Source organism: Pelobates fuscus, chromosome 12 (assembly GCF_036172605.1).
Source record: "Pelobates fuscus isolate aPelFus1 chromosome 12, aPelFus1.pri, whole genome shotgun sequence".
Taxonomy (NCBI): domain Eukaryota; kingdom Metazoa; phylum Chordata; class Amphibia; order Anura; family Pelobatidae; genus Pelobates; species Pelobates fuscus.
This window is the reverse complement of record NC_086328.1, coordinates 39274144-39299683: the sequence shown is the minus strand read 5'-3', so window position 1 is coordinate 39299683 and position 25540 is coordinate 39274144. Positions and strand designations below refer to the sequence as shown.

At 38.0% G+C, this 25540-nt stretch overlaps 2 protein-coding genes across 2 annotated transcripts in view; both read left to right on the top strand.

The window, feature by feature from the left end:
- The window catches only part of LOC134578629 (inactive hydroxysteroid dehydrogenase-like protein 1), a 1053979-nt gene that overhangs the window by 642093 nt on the left and 386346 nt on the right, over positions 1-25540 (top strand). The gene's annotated exons all lie outside the window — the stretch shown is intronic.
- OSGIN1 (oxidative stress induced growth inhibitor 1) lies at positions 215-21635 on the top strand. The gene is made up of 6 exons (XM_063437352.1): positions 215-293; positions 8155-8243; positions 9975-10111; positions 16433-16624; positions 16761-16852; positions 18231-21635. The coding sequence occupies exons 1-6, from the start codon at positions 223-225 to the stop codon at positions 19216-19218; spliced, it is 1569 nt and encodes a 522-aa protein (XP_063293422.1). The 5' UTR covers positions 215-222; the 3' UTR covers positions 19219-21635.

Sequence of the window (25540 nt, the reverse complement as noted above, 5' to 3'; positions counted from 1 at the left end):
CCCTCTCCTCACGTTGTCCCCATCCCACTTGGCATACTCTATATGTAATACTGGTTATGTCACCTTAACTCAGTCCATTCATAAGCTCGGAAACTTGAGCCATGCTGACTCATGCTTATCAAAGGAAATTTGCAAACTCTTCCCACAATTCCAAGCTCCACCCCACGCATGATAATTTCTTCTTCCCAGTTATATTTAAACAGTGCAGACAGCATGCTGTACATGAGTAAAACTTGCAGCGATTGTCAGTGTAATAGACCTGCCTGGGACTATCAGCTGGGGTGCTTCCATAGGTAAGAAACTGGCACACACTGCATTAAAAAAAAATCACAACAAGCTTGTTAACCTATTAAATACCAATGACAATCCATGCCATCATCACAATCTGATATTTACAGCTTAGAATCTCATAGTGACCGATAAACCGGCTTTACAGAGCCTGTCTAATACTAAATAAGGAGGATATTCTATGAGGATCACATTGAGATGACGACAGTTTGAACAGGCAATTAATTTGCATCTATAGCTCCAACAGAAAGAGTAGCGTAGTAGAATGTTAGACAAGACAGATATGAGATAAAACAAGACGTGAAATATATATATATATATATATATATATATATATATATTTCACAAGGCGATAATGCCAGTGGCACTGTTTGAATTGAATTAATTATATATATATGGTGTGTTTTTCACAAAATAGGCCAAATTAGCTAATATGAAAAATATACAAAGTTGATTTTGTTACGTCTGTTTTGACCTAAAAATTTGCAATTTCTTATTTAGTAAATTAATGATTTTATCATTATTCTTTGTTAGAGCTGCACTCTACTTATTGTATGTAGAGGCTGACAAGCATGTGACATAGTCAGACAGAATTAAAAAAGGATATACAGAATGATACAATATAGCATACTCCTATTATGTGGGATTTGCTGTTACTCAATGTTTGGTATTGCTAACCTGTAACTTTACATTTGGTGCTTGAATTTCGATATGCATGATATTCTGAGATAGGAAAGCAATGTGGATATTGTAGTTCAACAGCAGCTAGAAGGCTATTGGTTAGTAGTGCGGGGTCAGGGACATTGGCCAGAGTTTGCCAACTCTTGGGTCCTGTTGTAGACATGTTTCCCATGATGCTTAGACAGGCATAGTCTGAAGCAATGATCTTAAAAGAAGTTTAAATAAATAAATAAATAAGGATATTTATTTTATTATTTTTTCATTATATTGTTTGATTTAAAAAATATATATATTAATTATTTGTTGCATAAATTGGATTTAGATAAACATTTGAAAATATTAGTTTTTGCATGTTGTAGCCAAAACAAAATATAAATGACAGCACTGTAAATGAATATTAAGCACCATAACCACTATATACCATTGTAGTAGCTTTCTACTTCGGCAGCCAATCATCGGCAGCCAATGATTGAGATAACTGACACTCTCAGCAAATGATTCAGGTCCAATTATAGACACAATTGATACTGCTAAAATGAAATGCAAACGTCCACTTTAATAATATCCTGAAAATTAGAAGTACTGCAGTTACTGGAGTGTCAAACTGTAAAAAAAAATAAAAATGGTTATACTGTTTAGTGTAGGATGGTGCCAAAAGATTCTAAGCACCATAACTACTACAGTAGTGGTTATGGTAATCAGACTACCATTTTCTTTTCCTATTTGATATTTTTATTTATTTTCAGAAAATGGGAAAAGGATACAGAAACAAAAAGGGGAGGGAAGGGAGGGTAAGATACTACCTTTTTGATGTTCTTCAGGCAAAAGTTAAAGATCTAAAAATACAAGTATTACAATATAATTGGTAGAACTATTCTGTTTTGTATGTATCTGAAAGAGTTTTGGTTAATGAAACCGATATTACCATTTTGTTCTATTTCATACTTTTCCTAACGTTATATACACATTCCACACAGTGTCGGTGTAGAGTAGGAAAGAATATGCACTTGTCGTGCTGACTTTGGCAATGACATTGCATAGTTAATTGATTAAACCAGAGAAGAGACAAAAAGTGTGCGGAAGTAATATTTCTGTATGCACAATATACTGTACTCTGCATGGATAGATTTATTGTAACACACATATATACCTAACAATACCTCCAAACCTTCTAGGATCCAAACGGTTCCAGTTTGGGAGCATGCAAAAACTTTAGGAACACAGTGTATACTGCAAGTACTATATATTAAAGAAATGTACATCTATTACACACATATACATACACGATGCATTTGCAAGTTGCTCTATACACCTAGATGTTATCTGCTAAGCACACACATGCAAAGTCACGTAGCCAGCCAGTATTTACTATTTTGCTTCATGACCAGAAAAACGTGCCGCCAAGTGGTCATGTGACCAGGTGTGGTTGCATGCCCCTGTGTGTAAGATAACCATTACTAAGAACACTGTATGTGCCAAGCTAAATACAGCAGGCGAAGGAGTATTCTGTTAAACTGTGTGTGTTACTGATAACTTTGGCAGCTTCTTCTTAACAAGAAAACTGCAGATTCTCAGATACCCTGAAACCGGGGATGGCCAATAGGTAGAATTCTAGCCTGTGGTCAGTCAAAGCATCATGGGTGTTGTAGTCCTATAAGAGCGCTCAGGTGTTCCTCAGATGAACTCACACTCACAGATATAGAGATAGGACTGCTGAGCTTGTGCCAGTAAAAATCCTGCATTATTGGGTTATGTATAACTTTCAGTCTGCACACCTCAGCGATAGATCCTGATGGCTGTCTCTGTTATGGGCAGGAAGATGACATTTATCTTCGATAACTTTACTGGTGTTTGCTTCAATTAAAAACCCTTTATTTACTCCACCTCCTCTGACATTATCCAACGTCGGAACGCTGGATGTCCTCATGCAGAGAGTTAGGATGTCCAGTGTCAGTTAGGAGACCAAAAGTCTACTAGAGGCTGTCTTAGTGCTGAAATGTAAACATTGCAGTTTCTCTAACATTGCCCTGTTTTACATTGCAGGACTAAGGGCAATAGGGGCACTGTACCCAGGCCACTTCAAAAAGCTGAAGTGGCCTGGGTCCTATAATGTCCCTTTAATCTACTTGGCAAGTTAGTACAGATTTCATTAACTTCATGATTTAAAAAAAAAATAATTTAAATGAAAGAAATTGCTCAACAACTACAAATTTTATGAGTCATGCACAATATTACTTTTAATAAAAACAATATGCAACACAATAGCAGACACTCCCTGTGCTGGCAAAAACTGCAGATTTGCACCTTCACTGCCCCACATCATTGCCCCACATCATTGCCCAATAACACCCAAGCACGCTCATTAGTACTAAGACATCTACACAGTGATGTCCTAAGGGCATGTGTGCCAGGTCATTCCTTCAGAAGTGCCCACAGACTCATGCAACTGGCACAGCACTTCAGGGATTCATGTAAATTACTAAATAAAAAATAATAAAACTACTGAGATTTTTCAGTTAAATGTTCAGTCACCTTTTGGGTTGTGCAAAAATCCAGGTATAATTCCACTTTATGTGTCAGTAAGAGATTGAGCACAAATTGCAAATTTACTTTAAAATGGGTTGATAGATTACATATAAAACCAGGAATTATTTTTAAATATTAATTGGAAGCCTCTATGACTACATAACAGTGGAAAATTCTAGAAAAGATGGTTAAACCGATGTAATAAATTAGAATGTGCTGAGTCACTGTACTTTAATAAATTCTCTGTTACAGCTTTTTATCAAAGAATCCCAGAATGTATAATAGTTTATTACTAGAATGTTGGGAAATTCTATGAAGAGAATCTGCGTTTGTTCTTGAGTTCTTAAGTAGACGGCTAAAACAGAACATTTCTCAGGAAAGCGCTTTGCGTACAATGTATAATGTTCTGTATGTCATGCTTGTAAATTCTGAAATGTTCTAGCAACTAATATCTGTATGCATAAAATAAGCGTATTCATGTTTTGGATTTAGAAATTACATACATATAAGTAAATTCTATAATGTTTTTGCTAATGTCTATGGGAAGAAAATGCATAGCATAGCTAGTGCTAGAGCCTTCTAGAACACTAACAGATACACAGCTCAAGATCCTTCCAAGTTACTGTATACTATTCAAATGTTTTGTGGTTTCCAGAAAGTAAACATATCATCTTACTGGAATATTGTAAAAATGTATACATTAGAGAGCGTGTTTCTGCTTGCTGCTTAGCAACTGCAAGGAACTACATACAGAACTCTGGGTAATATGTGAAACGTTCTGTATGTGAGTCTAATTCTGGAGTTTTCTAGAATGTGACTCTGAGGGGAAAAAAATAACTCAAGAGAAATATAACTTAGTGAGATACAGATGTGGGTCTGCTCGCTGTTATACACTAGGAATGCTGTAGTAAAAATTCAGATTATGTTATGAAAGAATCTAGTAGTAATTCCAAAGTGGATTGAATAGAGACTCCGTACATAGTTACTTGTTCTATAGAAATATGATGAAGTACATGAGGCACACGTAGCATATCAGGACTGTAACTAGAGACAGAAATTCTGAGTATATACATAATAGATAATAAACACAATCTTTATACAATTTTAGGGAATGTGTCTACAGAATCACTTTGGAAAGATACATTTTTTGCAAGTTATGTTTTCAAGGGATTTTACAGGATTATAGTTATAAATTAAGTAAATAAAGGAAAGTTACAGAATAGAAGTCCTTCGCGAATGTACTTGAAAAGGGAATGTAATCAAAACATTGGCATACTGTAGCAATGAACTTTAGACAGCATGCTTGTAATAACTTTTAGTCATCCATGTCAAACATTAATTATTTTGATTAAATTAAGTAAAAGGTCGGGTGAAAAGAGAATGATTAACACTTATTACAAATACTATACCCGCAATAAAAACAATATAATACTCTCATAAATTCAATACTCTCCTCACGATGAGCTCCAAAATGCTATAGAAGGACACACAAATGTCTTATGGCAACTTTTCAAAGTTTTCTGCACCCAATCCATCTATTTCATTACTACATCTACATCATATAGGGTTTTGGTAATGCGTCAGAAAACTATGTTATCATTTTCATCACAATTTTTTTCCGTTCATGAGAACCTTTAAGGTTTAAGTACTTTAATCTCCCGGGTTTTGGTGGAGTGATTAGTCTGGGTGAAATTATGTCAAACAGGGGCGGGTATTTGCTTTCCTTGCGTTTTTTTGATTGAGAGACTGTGCAGGTTCATCCTGGGACGCATTTCTCCATTTTAGCAATCTTTGTCACATGTTGGACCCTCCCGTGCACCATTGTGGGAAATGAAACCCACAAAGATCCACCTGCGCTAAGGTTCACCATCACTACAGTACAGTCTGCCATGTTGCCACACAAACTGTAACTAGCCAAAGATGGGCACTTTCAAAACAGACAGTGTCCTGTTAACAAATTTGCTACCTGGTACATCCATTTATTTTTTTTGTACTTTAGTAAAATCAATAAAATGAGTAATAATGCTAAAATAGTAAAGGGAAGATAATATACACAGAAAATATAAAAAAGCATATAATACCTGTGTGTTCTTAGGGTTAGATCAATAGATCTAAATGTGAATGTATTTGTTAGGTGAATATATTGGTGTACCGATTTACATTTTTGTTTTCTATAATGTTTTGTAAATTTTATTTGTAGTCTCCTCTCTCATTGTAAAGTATTCTTGCAGTCCTCTCTTGCATTGTATAGCAGTGCAAGAATCAAAGACGAACTTCAGTTTTACAGCAATCACGGAAAAGTGCAACATAAAAGGATATCCAATCTTTGAAGTTATGCTTTATTTAGTTATGTATTTTTTTTTTTTTAAGTTTAATACTTTGCAATCAGGTTTAAAAAGGTGTGAGAAAGCCGAGAAAAAATGTGACCTTAACTAGAATCATAACTAAGAAAAAATGTGTGCAAAAGGTCAGCATAACTCAGAATACAGAACAAACACACACATATATAATATACAGGAGATGCATTCTGGATAAATGCCTGGGCAAAGCGTGACACAAAGTCAGAGGAGCAAGACCGGCCAAGATAAGTCAATCAAGAAAGAAATACAATGCATTTCATGAATAGATCAGATCCCCTTCTGCCTTCAGGCCTGGGTGGTGGGTTCACTGGAGTGTGTCTCTAGCGGAAGTTGATTCTTTGTTTGGAGCACATCTCATTTGCGTTGTCTTGCCTTAACAAACTTTATTGTCGGAAACATCACTCGCAAATATTATGCGATCGGCTGTCTGGTCGCATGACAACATTTTTTGTTTTTTTATTTCCATCCTTCTCATGCCTTTTTCTGTCTCTTATCGGAGCATTAAAACCGCAAACATGAAACCTCCTGTCACGTGTTAAAATTTTAAAATATACTAGCTTTATTGTACCTACAGTCTTAATGATTTCTTTCCTTATCCATCTCTGATGTCGGTAAGTTTGTCTATATTGGTTGGTAACTACCATTGATGTGTTGACCGTTATGTCATACTTTAGAATATTTGATATGTTGTGTGGGTATGTAGTTATATAAACCGTATATCTTGTGTTGATATATACTTACGGGTTAATGTACTGTAATATATTTCTATATTTTATCGGTCTGAGATGCATGGTCTGGTTCTCTTTGTAATGGCACAAGATGAGCTAAAACCAGCTTGAGAACTGAGCGGGGATCCACCGAAGGGCAGGCTGTTGTCCGTCCTCAGCACTCTCTTGCGACTTGTTTTTTGCTCTCCTTAAGCTTAAAGGGTAATCCAGACGTGGACCCCTTGCTCACGGTGCCTAGAGAGATATCAGCTATGCCTCACTGATGATGCCTAACAAGGCTGAAACGATCGTCTGGGGTTGCTGTGTCTCTCGTGCAGAGAGAGCCGGCCTGTATTTTGAATCTGTTCTGCCCTTTTGGGTGGAATCGGTCTGAGATGTATGGTCTGGTTCTCTTTGTAATGGCACAAGATGATCTAAAACCAGGTGCTTTTACGGGCAAGGGTATGTGTTGCCTCTCTACAGTTTTATGATTGGTTAATGTTTTTTGTTTTTTCTTCACTTCTGCTGCTATTGATTGAGTAGTAAAGAAAGATAAGAAAATATTCTCATCCTATCATTATTAAAATTTGAATTATGGATAAAACTAGCATAATCAAAATTTTGGAACTGAAGTAACTCAACTGGAAGCTGACTGATTTAGAGATTTCTTTTTTCCAATTTGCTACTTTGTCCCTAAGTTTTAAATGAATTTGGTAAATAATCCCGACAGTGTTATTTCAAATATACAAGAGCACTCACATGGATTATTAAGAGTAAACCAATCATACTGTTAAGAAAATATATGTTTCAAAATATATTTTTTTAGGCTTCCTAGAAACAGACGGGCATGTTTTTTGTTTTTTTTAAACTCCTCTTCCCGAACAAATTAACTCTAGCTTAGACATGTACTATGATTATCCAATTATGTAATCACAATAGCTGGCATGACATTGGCATAATGCCGGCAGCACCATTTGTGTAAGTAGAGGGCATGGCATTTGAATAGAGGCGCATTGTAAGCAGCATGGCAGGTTGAGACACTGAATAATAGAAACGTTTGAATGACAGTGAAATATAAGATTGCACCCACAGAAGGCATGGAATTCGTTCACTCCCTTCCAGATGCACATCCCAGCCAGCCAAGTTGAATCCATTAATTATATAGACAGGCCAAGGCACATCTTAAGGTACTGGAGGGATTTATCCCAATATATTATTGTTATATTTGCTTACAGCCAAAGTAGTGAAAACTGATAATCTAAAGCATGAATTAGGTGTTGAACATGGTTCCATCTGCCACAGCTGTGCTTTCGATTGTGCCCAACTATCTTATATATTGACTGATCTAGCTTCCTAGAACATTGTACAACATCTTAACCCCAGAGACCACTGTCTAGTTACCTCCAGTATCATGCTGAGTACATAAGTTCACGTGCATTCAAGATAAGAGACTATGTGCGTAGCTCAAGTCTACACAATTGTTCCAGTGAGATCACCGCATATAATAAACAATACAGATGGATTTAGTGGTATTATGAAGATAAACAAAGTTTAATCAATAACCAAATGCCTATTTTCTATTGTTATTACAGACCATTGGACCTGCCCAGTGCCAAGATGCCTGCGGGATTAAAACTACACATCACGAGCAAACAAACACCTATCCCAGTGGTTGTTATAGGTAAACTTTTATGTCCGATGAATTACTGCCATTTGGCATTAACTGAACTCAAACAGCAAGCAAGAGTAATTTTCCTATAGCAAAGCACAATTTTTAGGGAACAACATTGACAGAAAATCCCTTACTAAATCCTTATTTCACCAGGAAGCAGATTTTCTGAGCCTAGTGACAAAGGAGACATGTTTAGAGATTGATTGAGTACTTTGTTAATGTAATTAGACCTTTAATAAAGAGGAAGAGGTAGTATTGATAGATGCCAGTCAATGACTGATACCAATTTACTAGGAGCTGATTGGCGGTAAGACTTTGAATATAGCATAAATTACAGTTGTAGAGAAAGGTTCTTCAAATGTGTCTCAGGCCAGAACGTCATGCATCCCATACTTTAGAACAGATGTCTACCATTAAGACATATGTGTTCAAGCAGGAATGCTGTTATTTACAGCCCTGTTGAATATGTTGGAGATTTGTAGATTAGCTGGAGGTGGACTAAGAAACAAATAGTTGCAACAAGACAAGCTGGATGTACAGGATTAGACGGTGGTGAGGCCCCTGCTCAAATAAGCTTACCATGAAATTCTTGTTTGATGAATGATCTTGAGGAGAATTCTGAGCTCGAGGATATACACATCTAGTTTAGGGACAGGCTGAAGTGTCTTATGTGCTGAGAGAATGTCATGGAGGGACTAGCTTTGTAAGTGAATCACTCTATTATGGAGGTGGATAGAGCGATCTTCACTGCATCCCTTCCATTTTGACCTAGATATGTCTTTCAGTACAAGAAAGAGTGTTTTATGAACATATTAAAATAATTCTCGGAAATTCTGTTACGAAATCCACCATTCTCCATTTGCTACAAGAAATTGTGTTTGTGAACATACAAGAACATGTTATAACGTCCCACAGTTCTGTTATGAAATCCTTATTACGTCAGTGTTTGAAGCCTTGCCTATGGTGAGTTCATAGAGCTAATAGAGCATAGTTCAGCCAGCAATGTTATTTATATATATATATATATATATATATATATATATATATATATATATATAAACCAAACACCATAACCTCAATAGCACCCTGAGTGCTCCTCCAGTGGAAGTAGTGAAATAATTGAGTAGACCTGTGCACTGCAAAAACATTTGGCTTGGCAATATAATTTTTCCAGAAAAAAAAAAAAGTTTAAATAAATTTCAGGACACCCAAATTTCAGCTGAAAGTCAGCTTGGCTCAGCATGAAAGAATATCCGTGCTAGAAAACTGTTTCGGCAACCGAACCAGACAAACCAAAACATCTAAAAAATTGGACAATCCGTGTAACGCAAAATTATATATATTTCCACAATCCCAGCACTCTAGTTCCCGGTCTTTAATGATGCTCCGGTGCCAACTCCAGCCATTGTATAGGAAAGAAGATGAGTGCACTCTGGAGACTGTAGTAGTAAAGTAGAAATGCTTTTATTTAGCTCAAATAAACATCACCGTTTCAGTCCTCCTGGACTGGTCTTGAGAAAAGTCTAGGAGGACTGAAACGTTGATGTTTATTTGAGCTAAATAAAAGCATTTCTACTTTACTACTACAGTCTCCAGAGTGCACTCTTTCATAAATATATACATATGAAACTATTGGACAATAGAGGTGCCCCAGTAAACAAGATTGTTTTAAATGGAGTATTTATAAAATCTGTACTTCTTTTTTGGTTTTGGAACTCACAATAAGTTTTTTTGTATTAGGTAATGGTCCATCAGGAATCTGTCTCTCTTATCTGTTGTCTGGTTACACCCCATATATAAGGGAAGGAGCTGAACATCCAAACCCCATACTGCAAAGGAAGCTGGTGGAATCCCCGGGAACTGCTATTACCCTGCAGGTTTGTCTAAATCCATGGATTCTTTATATGCACCTACAGGCATTGCTAGGGAGGCTGAAGTCGCAGATATGGGGAGCGTTAGCCCAGATCTTTACATTTGGTTAAGTGGGCTGGAGGATATTATTTTTTTATATTTTACAGTAGACATCAGCTGTCTATTATATAAAACAAAAATTATTATAATGCTCTGCGGAAGGGATTGGTGACCATTCTGGTGAACATAAGGAGTACCGAGGAACAGAACTTTGCTGCACGCCCCACCATTAGGTAGCATGGCAGAATTGTATTTAATATCTGGATGTGCATCATGTGCTTGTTCCCGGTATGCTTTATTGGTGACCGTATAGAGTACCAGCAGCACACCATGAGTGGAGAGGAGGGGACGCTTCCGGACGTATCCTCCGCTGTCTATTAGTGTAGGGGTCATCAAGTTTTCTATTGGGCTCAAGGTGTTTCAAGAACCTAGCCACCCTCCTGGATGCACCCATCATAGAATATCCTGAATCATTCACAAATGCAGACTTTGATTAATGCATAGCTAACGGCAAATCACACTAGTACATGCACATAAAAAATACAAAAAAATGGTTTAGGCACACCAAGATCCAGAAATGGCAATTTATTGCAGCCCAAAGTAACACAACGTTTGGACCTTGCGGTCTTTGTCCAGCTATCAAATACATATATCACAGCAAATTATGTGACATTAATAAGGCAGTGACAGCTGTAACAGAAATCTCAGTTCAATAGAATATCGTAAAATGTTAAAATAAGAGATAATTAATGAAATTAAATGTAATAGATAATTAGTCAACATAGTAACTAACCGTTAGATAAATTACTTTGGACTTCAATAAAATTGCCATTTCTGGATCTTGGAGTGCCTGAACCATTTTTTGTATGTCATGCTATTGCCAGTGGAACCTGGTGCTTGGTCCTGGTTTGGTTGCACCCTGGCTCAGATTCATGGGATTAGGTGCAGTTCCTCATGTTTATTGGAACTAATACATGCACAGTCTTTTAAAAAAATGTTTTAAAGGAACACATCATCCCCTAAAGCATGTTAGCTACAATTGAAGTGCTTAAGGGGCTAACGTCTGTGCCCTTTGTCTTACTTTATAAAAGTAAGAGAAAAAAATACATTTAATTTTAATGTTGGAGTGTTCTTTTAAATATGAAATACGGAAACACAGAAAATGGACTGTTAAGCTGCTTCACACTGTAAAATATCAAGAATGTCAACTTTTGATCTTTGCCAGAAGTATTAAACAGCATTCCACAGTGTCAGGAGACGCATTTTTGTTTTTTTAACTCAATTACTTTTTTGTGCAATCTGTGAAAAAGAAATTATTTCTGAAAAGCATTTTTTAACACCTCTGTAAGTAGCCTGCCTGTTCAAAAAGGATTCTATGTGGTCTATTCACTAAAATGTGAATTGTGCAAGCTGAGACCTAAATGACAATATTTAGAATAAAATAGCGAAGCTGTGGCTATAGCTGAATACAAGATTTTTTTTCACATTTTTGCCTTATTTTTACCTTTTTGTTTGTTTCTCACCTAAAGACCACCCAGACCACACCCTCTCCCAACCAGGAAGCCACTCTATCAGCTATCTGAGTGACTACCACAAGACGTGGTGATAAGAGGCAATGTAAACACTGCCTTTTCTCAGAAAAGGCAATGCTAACACTGCTGAGACTACAAGCAGTAGTCCCAGAACCACTACTGGTGTTTAGAGTTTCTCTTTAACCCCTTAAGGACACATGACGTGTGTGACACGTCATGATTCCCTTTTATTCCAGAAGTTTGGTCCTTAAGGGGTTAAAGGGACACTATAGTCACCTGAACAACTTTAGCTTAATGAAGCAGTTTTGATATATAGAACATGCCCCTGCAGCCTCACTGCTCAATCCTCTGCCATTTAGGAGTTAAATCCCTTTGTTTATGAACCCTAGTCACACCTCCCTGCATGTGACTTGCACAGCCTTCCATAAACACTTCCTGTAAAGAGAGCCCTATTTAGGCTTTCTTTATTAAAAGTTCTGTTTAATTAAGATTGTCTTATCCCCTGCTATGATAATAGCTTGCTAGACCCTGCAAGAGCCTCATTTATGTGATTAAAGTTGAGTTTAGAGATTGAGATACAATTATTTAAGGTAAATTACATCTGTTTGAAAGTGAAACCAGTTAGTTTTTTTCATGCAGGCTCTGTCAATCATAGCCAGGGGAGGTGTGGCTAGGGCTGCATAAACAGAAACAAAGTGATTTAACTCCTAAATGACAGTGAATTGAGCAGTGAAATTGCAGGGGAATGATCTATACACTAAAACTGCTTTATCTAGCTAAAGTAATATAGGTGACTATAGTGTTCCTTTTAACTACAGAAGGTAGTTGGGTAGACCACAGCAACAGCAACTCAGTTATTACTTACATCTGGTTTTATGTAGCTCTTGGAATGTCTCTTAAGGATTATCTGTGACTTTATTGGCTCTTTATCATTTACAGTTTATAATAAAAACACCTGCGAGTCACAGAGCCAAGATTATATAACACAAGGATTTTTAAGAGCACATAGAAGGATTGGCAGTAACAGCACATAAATAGACTACAATACCCAGCAATTATTAAAGGAACATCCCTTCACCCGGAGAGCCTCTCTGGCTTTTGTAAGCAAGATGGTTGTTGCACAGCAGCAGGTGCAAAATAATAAATGCTTGACTTCAGCTTCCATTTTCTACAAGATATAGAGCAGATATTGCGTCTCAGACTCAGATTCCATGGTAGAGTTTGTGATCTCGGAGTGTTTGAAGCAGGAAATAATATAGTATTTACACGCCCCAAAAAAAGCTTTATACGTTTAGGTGTCAATTCAGGGAAGGGCTGGCTACATTTGACCTGGGGGAATCCACACTGTCTCGTTACAATCCACTCCCTAGCTTAATTTTATATTAAACGAACATTAAAGCTTTAGAAAAACAACCCGGTATTCCTGTCACTATAGTATCCCTGTCCCTGGTTATGTAAGTCGATCTCACTCTATGTGTGCCCTAAAAATAATGAAAGAACACGTTTTATTTTCCTTTTTCCAGCGCCAAGGCTCCCTCTGCATTGCTTACCTCTCATCCCCACAGTATAGGATTGAATTAATTATTTCAAAGTAACAGGCACTAGAGGTCTGTTTAACCCTTCAAGGTAAACATTGCCATTTCTAAAAAACAGCAATGATTTACCTGGAATGGTTAAATTGACAGGACCACTGCACCCAGGCCAATTGAGATGGTGATCCTTTAAATGGTGTGAAGCAGGAAGGGTGCATTGGGTTTTAGCTTGTATGTGCAACTGCAATAGATAGAACATAGCACTTTTCCTTTGTTAATGAATGGGAGCGCAATGAGTGAATTCAATTTTTCAGCCTCTTCCAGGTTTCTGTCGATGCTCACGTCCCCATGATAAATTTATGGGAACTGCCTGCAATCGGAGTAACTCTTTAAGACATTGTGAGATATTCATAGCTGAACTCAGCTGTTTGTAGTTGGTGACTATACAGTTAAACTTACAACGATCTCTTTAGATGTATATATTTATATAATGCAGTCAATGGGCCAACTTATTTGATCATTTTGAGATGTCATACCTGGATTAATCATAGGGCAATTAAAGGTGTCACGTAGGAAGGAGAGGTTTGACAGGGGCCCAGTGGCTAAGAAAATACTTGACCAAGCTAAGTCCTGTTTATTTATCCCTATGCTATGAGTGAAGTGAGAGTCTAACCCACTTAGGGCACTGCGGAGTCTCAATCCAACTCTGAGCTTTAATTTAATTTCATATTTATCTGGATTGGCTCCAATTTGCTATCAGGTGATTTCAATGATTTCTGCAAAAAAAATACTGCTTTAATCTTTTTATTTTTTCACAAAGTTTGAAAGATACCAAAAATTAAACTTAGTGAATGACCCATTATGATTAAGTTGTGATCTGGCACCTTCTAATCATAAAGACTAACCCTGAAAAGCTTGACCATTAATGAGTGACTGACCATGCTTAACAAGTCAAGTTTAGTAATAAAAATGTTCCAGATTTTCTTTTCAGACCATAAATAGTAGCCTGAATAATAATCTCACATAAATCCTAAACATGCATGACTGAAAGTCATGCGATGCACAATGCCTCTAATTTACACATCCACTAAAAAACAAAATACAGCATAAAATCAATGGTTTTCACTTAACACAATATCTGTTTGCCATAAATCAGTTTGTCGCACTGTAATAATTTCATGATTGTCCAACATTCCTCAGATGGGCCTGTTTTCTTGTAGTAGAGAAAACAATTGAAATTATTGAATAAACAGTGTTGAATTGATCGTGGTGAATTGAAAACTAAACAGCAAAATTCAGACTAAATTAGCCAAGTTGTGACAAATCTACAAATTTTTTCAAGGTTTTCAAAAGATTGTAATTCACTATTTATTGAATAAACCCTTGTAAGTAAAAGTTATCTAAAGCCAGAGCCAGGGGGTTCTTAGAGTGAACTTGTCATGTAAATGACGATGACCTGGTGATGATGCCACTAGTATATGGTGCTAGCAAAATTGCTTACAAATATATAGATAAAATGGTAGTATGTGTCAAGAATTCTTCTAGACCAGTGGTCCCCAACCCTGTCCTCAAGTACCCTAACAGGACTACTCAATTGTGTCTATGGTGTTTTTGGAAAAAAAACAAAAAACACTTTAGACACAACAGGGTAATCCCTCAATCCTGGACTAGTAGGGGGGTACTTGAGGACTGGGCTGGGAACCCTTGTTCTAGACTATGTTGTCAGTAAAGTAGCAAACTTCAGTTGTATTATAGTTTACCTCTCAAGTCATAGATTGGGGCTTCTGTCCTTCGTTATTTCCCTGGTTTAGCTAAATAGTGGGATCTCTTTATGAAAAATAGACACCTTAAAGGGACCCTATATTCACCAAAACAACTTTAACTTAGTGAAGCAGTGTTTGTGTATAGATCATGACCCTGCATGCCTCAATGCTCAATTCTCTGCCATTTGGGAGTTAAATAACATTGTTTTACAGTACTAGCCACACCTCCGTGCATGAGACTCACACAGCCTTTCTAAACACTTCCTGTAAAGAGTCATCTAATATTTATACTTCTTTTATTGCAAATTCTCTTTTTAATTTAGAATGTATCTCCTACTCTGTTAATAGCTTGCCAGACCCTGCAGGAGCCTCTTCTATATAATTAAAGTTACATTTACAGAACTGGAGATAAAAAACTTTTAAAGTTAACATATGACTGAAAATTAAATCATTTTGGTTTTACTGCAGGCTGTGTCAGTCACAACTAGGGCTGCATGGGCAGAAACAAAAGTGATTTAGCTCCAAAATGGTACTGAATTATGGAGTGAGACTTTAGGGGCATTATCTTTACATCAAAACTGGTTCATTAAGCTAAAGTTATTTTGGTGCCAACAGTGTCCCTTTAATTGCATAGTGAACAAATATATATATAATATCGTCTGTATTCCTTTATTAAAATTGGCATGGTAATGGGGAAGGGAAAAAGTTAGTCAGACAAAAGGACGATCCCGGTACTGTGCCTCTAGGGCAAAGTGATATGTGACTGTGGGATACTTTTTATATAACAAAAGTAAGATGCTATTTCACACATCTTGGCACTGATGTCCAGTACTAGTTCTGCTTTCAGTAAGTGACAGAAGTGACCTTTTGCTGTACTTGCAGTGAATGATTGGAATGGCTCTTGGCATTTGTGACACTGGATCATCTGGCCTAATTTCAATATGTTTTATAAGAGTTTGCCCAGAATGTTAGGATCTATTTTCAGACTCCCTTTTGCTGTGGGTTACTATGCTTAACCCTTTCGGGTCCAGACACACCATAAAACTTTAAATTTTTACACATTTTTATCAAAAAATCATTACTTTAGTATTTTGCCATTTTTTAATAGTTTCTGCATTCAGGAATTAATTCCACAAAGGACATTTTGTCTTCTCAATGAGCCCTCTCTCTTGATTGTTATTTCCCTTGTTTAGTTGAACTTAGTGTCACTTTTTGAAAGATTTTAAATTCGGCTGTTTGCTAGAAATTATCAGTATGTTGTTAGCAACTCAAAATACTAGATTTTTTGTTGCTATGTGACCTGGCCAGCATTATGAAATTGAGATTTTCTAGCATATCATACACATTGTATTGGTTACAAAGTGACAAATAGAAACAGTTAATTACAGCATAAATTACAAAATGTTGCCTGGTATTGTAGCTGTGAATGATGAGTAACCCTTTCTGTATGTCTCCTGCAGGATCTGGAGTACCTGTCAGAGGGTTTGGAGGGCCGGTCCAGTAGTCCAGCTTCTCTCCTCTTTGACACACTGCTCCGGCCAGAGACAGATTTTTTAGGCGATGTGGATTCGGTTCTTACCTGGAAACTGGAGCCAGAGAAAGCAATTGCTCACCTGGTGCTGGGGAGAGATCCGCCTGGAGGTGCCTGGAATGTAAGTGGACTGGTTGAATATTACTGCCTAAATACAGAATGTCGCGAGATGCACTACCTCTACTTTAATAGTCGGGGTTGAGTTATATCCATGTGTATCACAGCTCTGAGCTTAACATTATATGTTTTTATTTTAGGCCATTGAGGGATCTATGATCACACTCAGCCGTGGAGACTGGATGGGTCTCCCTGATTTGCCTTTCAAAGAATGGATACGCATGAAAAGGAGGTGAGTACTTTAAGCACACACTCTCTTTTTTAGAATTATACACGTCACACTGTTAGGATCCTTAATGTCTTCATTCAAAATAATTTTCTATGACACATTTAAGAATACATATAGATTATGTGGTGCATTTTGTTGCTACAAGAATCCTCCAAAATGTCTGTAATGAGAGCTTTAAGTAGAGGGAAAATCACACAAACACCCAACCAATCAAATACTCTATTCTGATTGGCTACTTTAATCAGCACACAAGTAGAATGTAGATAATAGTCATTGACCAGTATTGGTTTAAAATAATTTTCTTTTATATAATTCCATGCACATATTACGCCATAGGCTTTGAGCTCTGCCCATGCTAGTAGGTAGTTTGACCAATTATGAGCTTCTAATTATGGACTGTGGAGTCCGAACTCTCAACTGTGTAACCCAACACTGCAACTGTCAAAGTGCACATAAGCTGCTTGCTGTTTAACTCTAGAAATGATACTGGTGATGGTCACGAGTATGAACAATACATAACTCACTTGCTATAAAATTGTCAAAATTACTGTTTAACTACACACTGTGTAGGGTAGGATTGATTACTCAGCACAGCTTCTGTCCTGCTTAGAGCAGAGTTGTCTGGTTCATGTAGTTCAGTTATCAACTTTCAACTAATGGTACTTAGAAACCTTTGTTGTACTTCCTGGTGACATACGAATATGTCACCCGACAGAGAAGTCTGTTTCTCAAGAAATTTAGCCGGGGAAAAAATAAAAATCGCTCACATTTTTGAGGTGGTAGTAATTCTATTGAAAATACCATTTTAAAATAGAAGACATCAATATTTAAATTATTTCAAAACGAAACAAAAAAACTAAAGTCAAGCAGAGATTTATAGTCCGCAGTAGAAGACTTTTTAAAATGTTTAGCATTTGCATGTAACAACTACCAGAAACTTTCAACAAGACAAAATGCTACTTAAAGCAGCCGCATGTGACATTGTATGAGATGTGAGCATCTGAACGACCGTATAATTCCAGTAGGTGTATAGATTAAGCTAAGAGCATCTATGCAATAATAATGTAAACATGTTTAAGAACAGATGTGAAAAATTAAAACTCAATTTTCAATTGGGACTGAAACTGGTTCCTTACTCCAAACTATCTTAATTTTCCATGTGATAAATGTGGGAACTGAAAAAGCTGCATAGAAATAGTGACTATTGTGGTGGAATAATTTGAAATTAGAAATGTCCTTTTGAAATATCTGGTGGTCGGTTATTGTGACACCATAGTTTGTTTTAGGGAATGCTAATAATGATCAGCTAGATCAGCTAGGGAGATGTAATACAGCATTAATTCTCCTAACAACCAGTTTGTTTTTTTCAATTCACTTGTAGGAATCTCAGAAACGATAGATCTACTGCAGGTGACATTCTGAATTATTACCGATATTACGTAAAAAAGAAGGGCCTTGAAGAAAATTTTGTATCTGGTACAATGGTCACATCAGTGGTCAAAGTTAACAAAAGTACTGTCAACTGTCGTGAGAAAGAGATATTCCAGATGGAGGTCCCATATGCAGAAGACAGTGAAGAGGACAGAAGCATGTTCCAAGTGAATGGTTTTTTTGAAAATGAGTTTGGGACCAAGCAGGACTTTTGTGTCTATGCAGAGAAGGTGATACTTGCTACAGGTACCTATGACAGTCCATCATGGTTAGGGGTCCAAGGAGAAGACCTCCCATTTGTGTCACACCAAATTTCTGCCCTGGAGGAGGCAGTGAAGACACACCAAGTAAATCCACATTCAGACCCCGTTTTGATTATTGGGGCAGGACTGACTGCTGCTGATGCTGTTTTGCTCGCTCATCACTACAACATTCCTGTCATTCATGCTTTCAGAAGGCGTGTTAATGACCCAGCTCTCATTTTCAACCAGTTGCCTCAAGTTATGTATCCAGAGTACCACAAAGTACATCAGATGATGAAAGAACAGTCAGTTTTCAAAGGTGGTCCTTATCACGGTTACATCAGCCTACCGGAGCATTATGTAACAAGCTTCCATAGTGACAAGAAATGCAATTTTAAGGACAAACTTGGTCAGTGCAAAACATTTAATATCTCGATGGTCCTTATTCTCATCGGTTCTAACCCTAACCTTTCCTTTCTTCCAAATAATGGCACTATGTTGGCTATAGCCACCAATGAGCCAGTCAACTCCAAGAGGAACCCTCTGGATATTGATCTATTTACATACGAATGTATCCAGGAAAAGGGACTTTATGCAGTTGGGCCCCTGGCTGGGGACTATTTTGTGAGATTTGTACAAGGAGGTGCATTAGCTGTTGCAAGTTCCCTTATTAAATCTCAGAAGAGGCCTCCTTAATTATGACAATCACACATTCTTTGTCATACTCTAGGGGCTGAAGTTCAACTCAGCAGTCCCTACATCAGGCTCCTACAAAGAGCAAAAGCAGGGTTCTTAGACATTCCATCAAGACAATTTTAATTGCAACCAGATAAAAAAAAACTGTCAAACAGCAAGGCTGGGTCAAGGGTGCTTTATAGTCCTACATTATTGGGGGCTGCAACACTACAAGTGAATGCTTCTTTTTTAAAACATTATTAGCTTTAAAGTTTTGTCTAAAATAAAACAGAATCTACTTCCACAAATAACATCACATCTATTTTTCTATTGAAAAGAAAACACTTATTTTAAAGGTGTGTCTCATCAATAGAAGATCCTATGTACTTTTGGGGGGAAAAAATGTTTTTTTACATTTTGCAGTTTACAAGTTAAAATTGTTGCTTATGCATCAAAAGGGCCAAACTAGTAGCATACTTTTTTTTTTTTCACGTAAGTTGGCTACTTTTGGAATGAATGGAAAATGGAAGAACAGTGCTCAATGTCCCTTACATGGTAGCTGAGCGTCTGTTTGTTAGACAAGAAGTGTATCAGAGAAGGTGTAAAATCTACATCTACAACACTTGAACGATAGTTTTGCAACTATTAATACTTATTTACAACCACACATTATTTTATGAAAGAACATATGTGAATCAACTTACCAGCAGGATATCCGAAAAGTCCTAGATAATGCACATTTACCAATTAATATCAAATTAGGTTAATGTAGAGAAGGGAACGTTCAGTTATTGTCACGACCCCTGGCTCGCCGCAAGGTGCGGTTGGGCCCGTCCGGCATGATCACATCGACTAACTGAGCTTACCTGCTCAGCGGCGAGTTGGGAGCCGCTCCGCCGGATATTCTGGGCCATCTGCCATAAAGAAAAATGGCGCCGACCACGCGGTCGTGGCCATTTATAGCCCCGCCCCCAGACGAAGGTGTGTGTGACACGCACGTTCTGGGGTCAGAGGTCAACCTCTGACCAAACATAGTCAAAAGAGGGATATTTAAATCTCTGAAGCTACCCAGTGCGTTTTTTGTTCCCATTATTGCTTTTCCCGGTATATTGACCTTGGCTATTCCTGACTTGGCTTGTTTAATGGTATTGTGTATTTCTGGCTTCCTTGATCTCGGCTATCCCTTGACCATTTTCTGTTTTCAACATATTAGTCTGGCCATTCTAAGGACTGGTGTCCGTTCTGTCTTTTTCCTTTCTGTCTATGTAGATGTTACATAGTTCTGCGTGCTGGACCACACTAGCAGTCATGACATTTAATCACAAAAGGGTGCATTTGCCAAAAATTCAAAGTGAATTCAAAGTTTAGGACAAACTATTAAATACATTTTTAAATATACTGTAGTTGTTTTGGAGAATTTCGATTGTTTGCTATTTTGGTCTATAATTTTAAAATTCTATTTGAATTCACAATTCAAACTTTAGTGAATAAACCTTTTTGAATAGAAGGTCTATGGTAATAGACGAATTATGTTTCCTTTGAAGACAGCAACTTAATAAAATAAAAAAAAAAGTTAAACGGTAGCCTCATGCAATTTACAAAGAAAGTGTTATTATAAATTAATACAAAGAGAAAATTACAATTCTCTTTTAATTACCATTAAAATACAGATAGTGTGTCCTATCAGCTGTTTATTTGATGTGTTATGCATCACTACATCCAAAACAAACATTTTGCTGAAAGATATCGTAGTTGCCTGAAACAGAGGCATCCTGACAGTTTAGTGCCAAAAAGAAGATGTTAACAAAATGTTCAGGTTTTGTCGATGCCTTAATTCTTAAATGTTTTATAAACGTTTAACAGTAATACAAATGTCAAACTAATTAATGGAGATCTAACAGTTAACATTAGGAAAATAAGAGGGGTGTTTATAAACAGAATTGGGGGGGGAGGGGGAAATCGGCCTCAAAAGGGACAGATTGGCCAAAAACGTATTAAAACTGATTACGAATGTCCAGAACGAGATGCCATTCACCCCCATCGCTCCCCTCCACTAGAGGGTCAGAGCCTCATGTCAGACTCACCAAACATCATATACTAGAACAGGGATAGGCAACCTTCGGCACTCCAGATGTTGTGGACTACATCCCCCATAATGCTCTTACACCTATAATGCTGGCAAAGCATCATGGAAGGTGTAGTCCAAAACATCTGCAAGGCCGAAGGTTGCCAGAATATATTAACTACAAACCACAAAGTCTTGTCAAGATACACCAAGTACTGTTTGAAAAAAATAACTTAAAGCTTGAAACATAAAATGTGGGTACAATGTTAAACAGATAAAATAGCAACATAAAATGATAATGATTTGTTTTTTAAATTTTTCTGAAAAACCAACTGTATAATATTATTGGTAATGTTTACCATGCTGTTATGTAAAATGGAAAAATAAGTTATAAAAACAATTCTAACCTATTTTCCAAACAATTTGTATTTTTATATGAACATGACCAATGCATGCATCCATATTTTGCAACTGCAATAAAAGCATTTTACAAAAATGACATGTGATTTTTTTTGTTGCTTAAACAACTTAATATATATTTGTTCATAGTGAATCTATGGCAGACGTTCTCACGGGGCGATCATAAATCCTGAAGGCTAGAATAAATGTAATGTCACTTAATGCTATATTACTGTGTCAAAGGCCAGGGTCACCTGAGTTGGCAAGTGTTGACATCAGCACAAATAAAGCACAAACATTACTACAGAGTTGGAGTCTGAAATTTAGAATGGAAATTGTTAAAGGGACACTCCGTTGCCTAAATACAAAATAAATCAAAAGCACTGTTCAGTAGATATACCCCAAATGAAACCGTGCATGCATTAATTATGTATTTTTTCATTGGGGAGTGGGAGCTTGCGAAACCTGCACTTATTTTGTCTGCTGCCTTTGCAAGCTCTCCCCTTCTCATCACAGACTTCCCAATGTAGCTCAATGAGAAGTCTTTGTAAGGCAGGTGCTCTGGACAATTGCTGCCTCTTGAGGTCAGCTGCAGTGAGCTATCGAAACCAGGAAGTAACATTAACTGTTGTTTGCTGGAAACCCAAGGGGGTGTAACCAGGTTAATTTATAAAAGTGTCAATTTCTATTGACTTTTGCAAAATGAAAAAAAATAAAATAAGACACACTCTTCACACATAAAACGTTTTAGCCGGGGGGCGGGGCTAAGCGGCCACGCTGAACGGTCGCACATGAAACGAGCTCCAGGCCAAAAAGCTCGAAATTAGCTAAAATCAGGGCAAAAACCCGACAAAAGTTGAATCAAAGACCTGGAGTAGGAAACCCTAAACTACAGGACCAAGCACCAAGCATCCCGACCTAATTCAGAGGCTCCTAACCGGGGATCGACCTGAGGCCTACCAGAGGCCTACTCGGACACAGCGAGAGAGGCGGCCGACCCCTAAGCTGACCGCAGCCACTCACCTGGAGGTCTCCCCGGCACACTCCCTCCCCCCCCGCCGGTGAGGGTTATCCCGGCAACCACAGCTGGAGACACACACAGGAGCAAGATTATAGCGATGACTGGCAAACGAGCAACCACGACTACACAGCCAGCAGAGACACGGAGCAGCCAGAGCTCAGCCAAGATGGCCGCCAAGCTAAGGCCACAGAGAGGGAGCACGGGCAGCCATTCACACACCCACTCCCTGAAGGCCCTTGACTGGCTCTGCGCAAGCCTATGCACGTGGCTTCATGGATACGTCCTGTGACCCGCCGGCGCTACTATGGACTCCCTCTGCGGACCTTCAGGGCGGCCATTCAGCCACGCAAGCACCGACGACCGCAATGGCGGGACAGGGATCCAAGCAACCCGGGTGCTCGCACCCACTCCCACGCACACAGGAACGGGACCGCCGGGCAACCCCAAAGACCAAGCGATGCACCCAAATACAGAATCTCAGGCCTGAGTGTAACCACTCTGCACTCCAGGGCTAAAGAGGACCGCCGGAAAACCAACACCCCGACCCTCATCTTGACCTGGGACAAACCGCATGGTGAGAAACAGAGGGGCCGTTACCTGCCGAGCACTATCACGCTGGACTACCCCCAGACGCACACCAGCGGCATCGGACTGACCAGCCACAAAGGAAAGGCCGAAGATGACAACGCCCGAGCTGAACCAACAAGGGGTATCGGATAAACTAACTCACTGCAACACACGGACGCTCAGTTATATTGCTACTGAGATTGTTGTGCGATATATATGCTCGAACTATGTCCAGCCGAGGTTACCGAGCAGGTTATCGTTTTTACAGCAAAGTCTACAATCTATATTTTGCTCATTTTTTTTTATTAATGCGTCTCATAATTGCCGATGCAACCATTTTACTCGCAGCGCACTCTCTTACGTATACCTGTTTTTCTTAGCCTCACAAAACCAACCGTATTGAGCTTAGCGTACACCTGAAACAGCAAATACATAAGTAATTTCAGTCATGTATTGCCTAGCGGGATACTCCACATTTAAATGTTATACAAGCAAGCCTATTCATGTTTTGCCCACTCTTATTCATAGTATTCACAGTAAAGTACTAACAAACATGTTACTCTATACTTAGTTGATAATACTCTTTAAATAGCAAATCAAGGGCAAATAGTGAACTTCTAGTTGTTGTCTTGCTGTTTTGAATGGTTAACAATGTACTGTTTGTTTTTCGTCTAGAGCATTGTCACACATAGCTGCACTTTACCATCCCTGAGAACTGGGACACCAGCAACACTGAACGGGAAATTAGTCTAAAATTAGGGTTTAACTGCTAACTCTGGGTGAAACTACACCTCTTATATCAAAATGCGCCTCTGCAACGATATGTTAACGTGACAGGGGGTACCGCCGGGCACAAGTAGAAGACCTCCACTTAAGCACATAGGCTTATAGGCCCATACGCAGCAGACTTTTTGTCTGCTTATTTCCCATTATGAGCATCCACCAATAGCTCCTGATTTTTGCGCAATGGCTCTACCATCTCACGCTGCCCTGCCCGCTCGGATCCCCCTTGTGGGCACATACCTTTTGATAGACCCCCCTGCATACTTCTGCCGGGCCAAATATGTACGACCCACTGGATGGTTAAAATGTGCAGTCTATTTTCATATGTAACTTAAAAGTGAGCGACCTAAGTTTAAAATATTAGATAAATAAGCATTTAAACGTATACAGGATAACAACTGTTAATCTATATGCCGGTTTATAAGTAATATTCTGTTATATGCTTCTTTTGACATTAACGTGTCTCGACCCTGTGACCTTTTCTATTTAAAAAAAAAAAAAAGTGCAGTAAATCTTGTTGTTTTTTTGCATGTCTACAACTTGTTATGCCATCCACCAATTGTGTCTTATGTAATCAACTCTGCACTTTGAAAAATAAAGAATTAAAAAAAAAAAAAAACGTTTTAGCCAGCTGAAGTAGTTCAGGGGTTTAAAGTGACCCATTGAACAATTATGTCTTTATATTTGTATTATTGTATCCTTTGACAGCTCTGTAGAATGTGATGGTGCTTTTTAAAAAAGTGCAATATTTATCATATATACACTATGCTTCTGATATAATGATTTATTTTATCCTTTCTGTAACAAACAATGTAACACAATGTGTCCATTCCACTGACTGTTAAAAAGGATTGTAAGGGCTTAAAAAGTATAAAAACAAAAATCCTGTTATGATTGATGTTCTCTAAGGCGGCAGCGAAATGACAGTCCATGTGTCAAACAGGTTTAGATTTGTAAGATATGATTTACATAAAGAAACCACTAATAACTGCACAAGGAAACTCTGTGAATAAGTGACAGCCTAGGGCGCTTTCTCCATATTCCTTTAAATACTAGTATTTATATTAGCCACAGACTCAATAGAATTCTCCACACGTGCAGTAAGATGTTTATGTATGAACCAGAAAAGTTTATGCAATCGCAAGCAAGTATAGCATTGAAATTATACTGCCAAAATGTATATTCGTTCTACATATGCAGAAGCAGACTACCCATTAGGCAGCCAAGGCGACCACCTAGACCATGATGGGCCCCTGTCTGGGACTGGATCTTGAGCTATGTTTGTAAAAGAGGCCCTCCTTGAGCCAGCAGGGTGATCAAAAAGATCTTCCTGCTCAGTCCAGAGCCCCGTTACCCACTCACAGGGGCATTGTGGTCTGTACCAAAAAATATAAATTTTTAAGAAGGAAAAAATAGCCCAATACAACTTCAGCTTGGCTCTCAAATAAAATTACAATGTTTCTAGAGTGTGTTCAAAATTTTATTTCATATCAGGTTGCAGCTATGGT

Excerpts from the sequence above, each read along its gene's own strand:
- OSGIN1 (XM_063437352.1), top strand. The coding sequence starts at position 223 with ATGAGTAAAACTTGCAGCGATTGTCAGTGTAATAGACCTGCCTGGGAC. Across the intron at positions 8,244-9,974 it reads TATCCCAGTGGTTGTTATAG|GTAATGGTCCATCAGGAATC; the intron begins GTAAACTTTTAT and ends TTTTTGTATTAG. Across the intron at positions 16,853-18,230 it reads TGGATACGCATGAAAAGGAG|GAATCTCAGAAACGATAGAT; the intron begins GTGAGTACTTTA and ends ATTCACTTGTAG.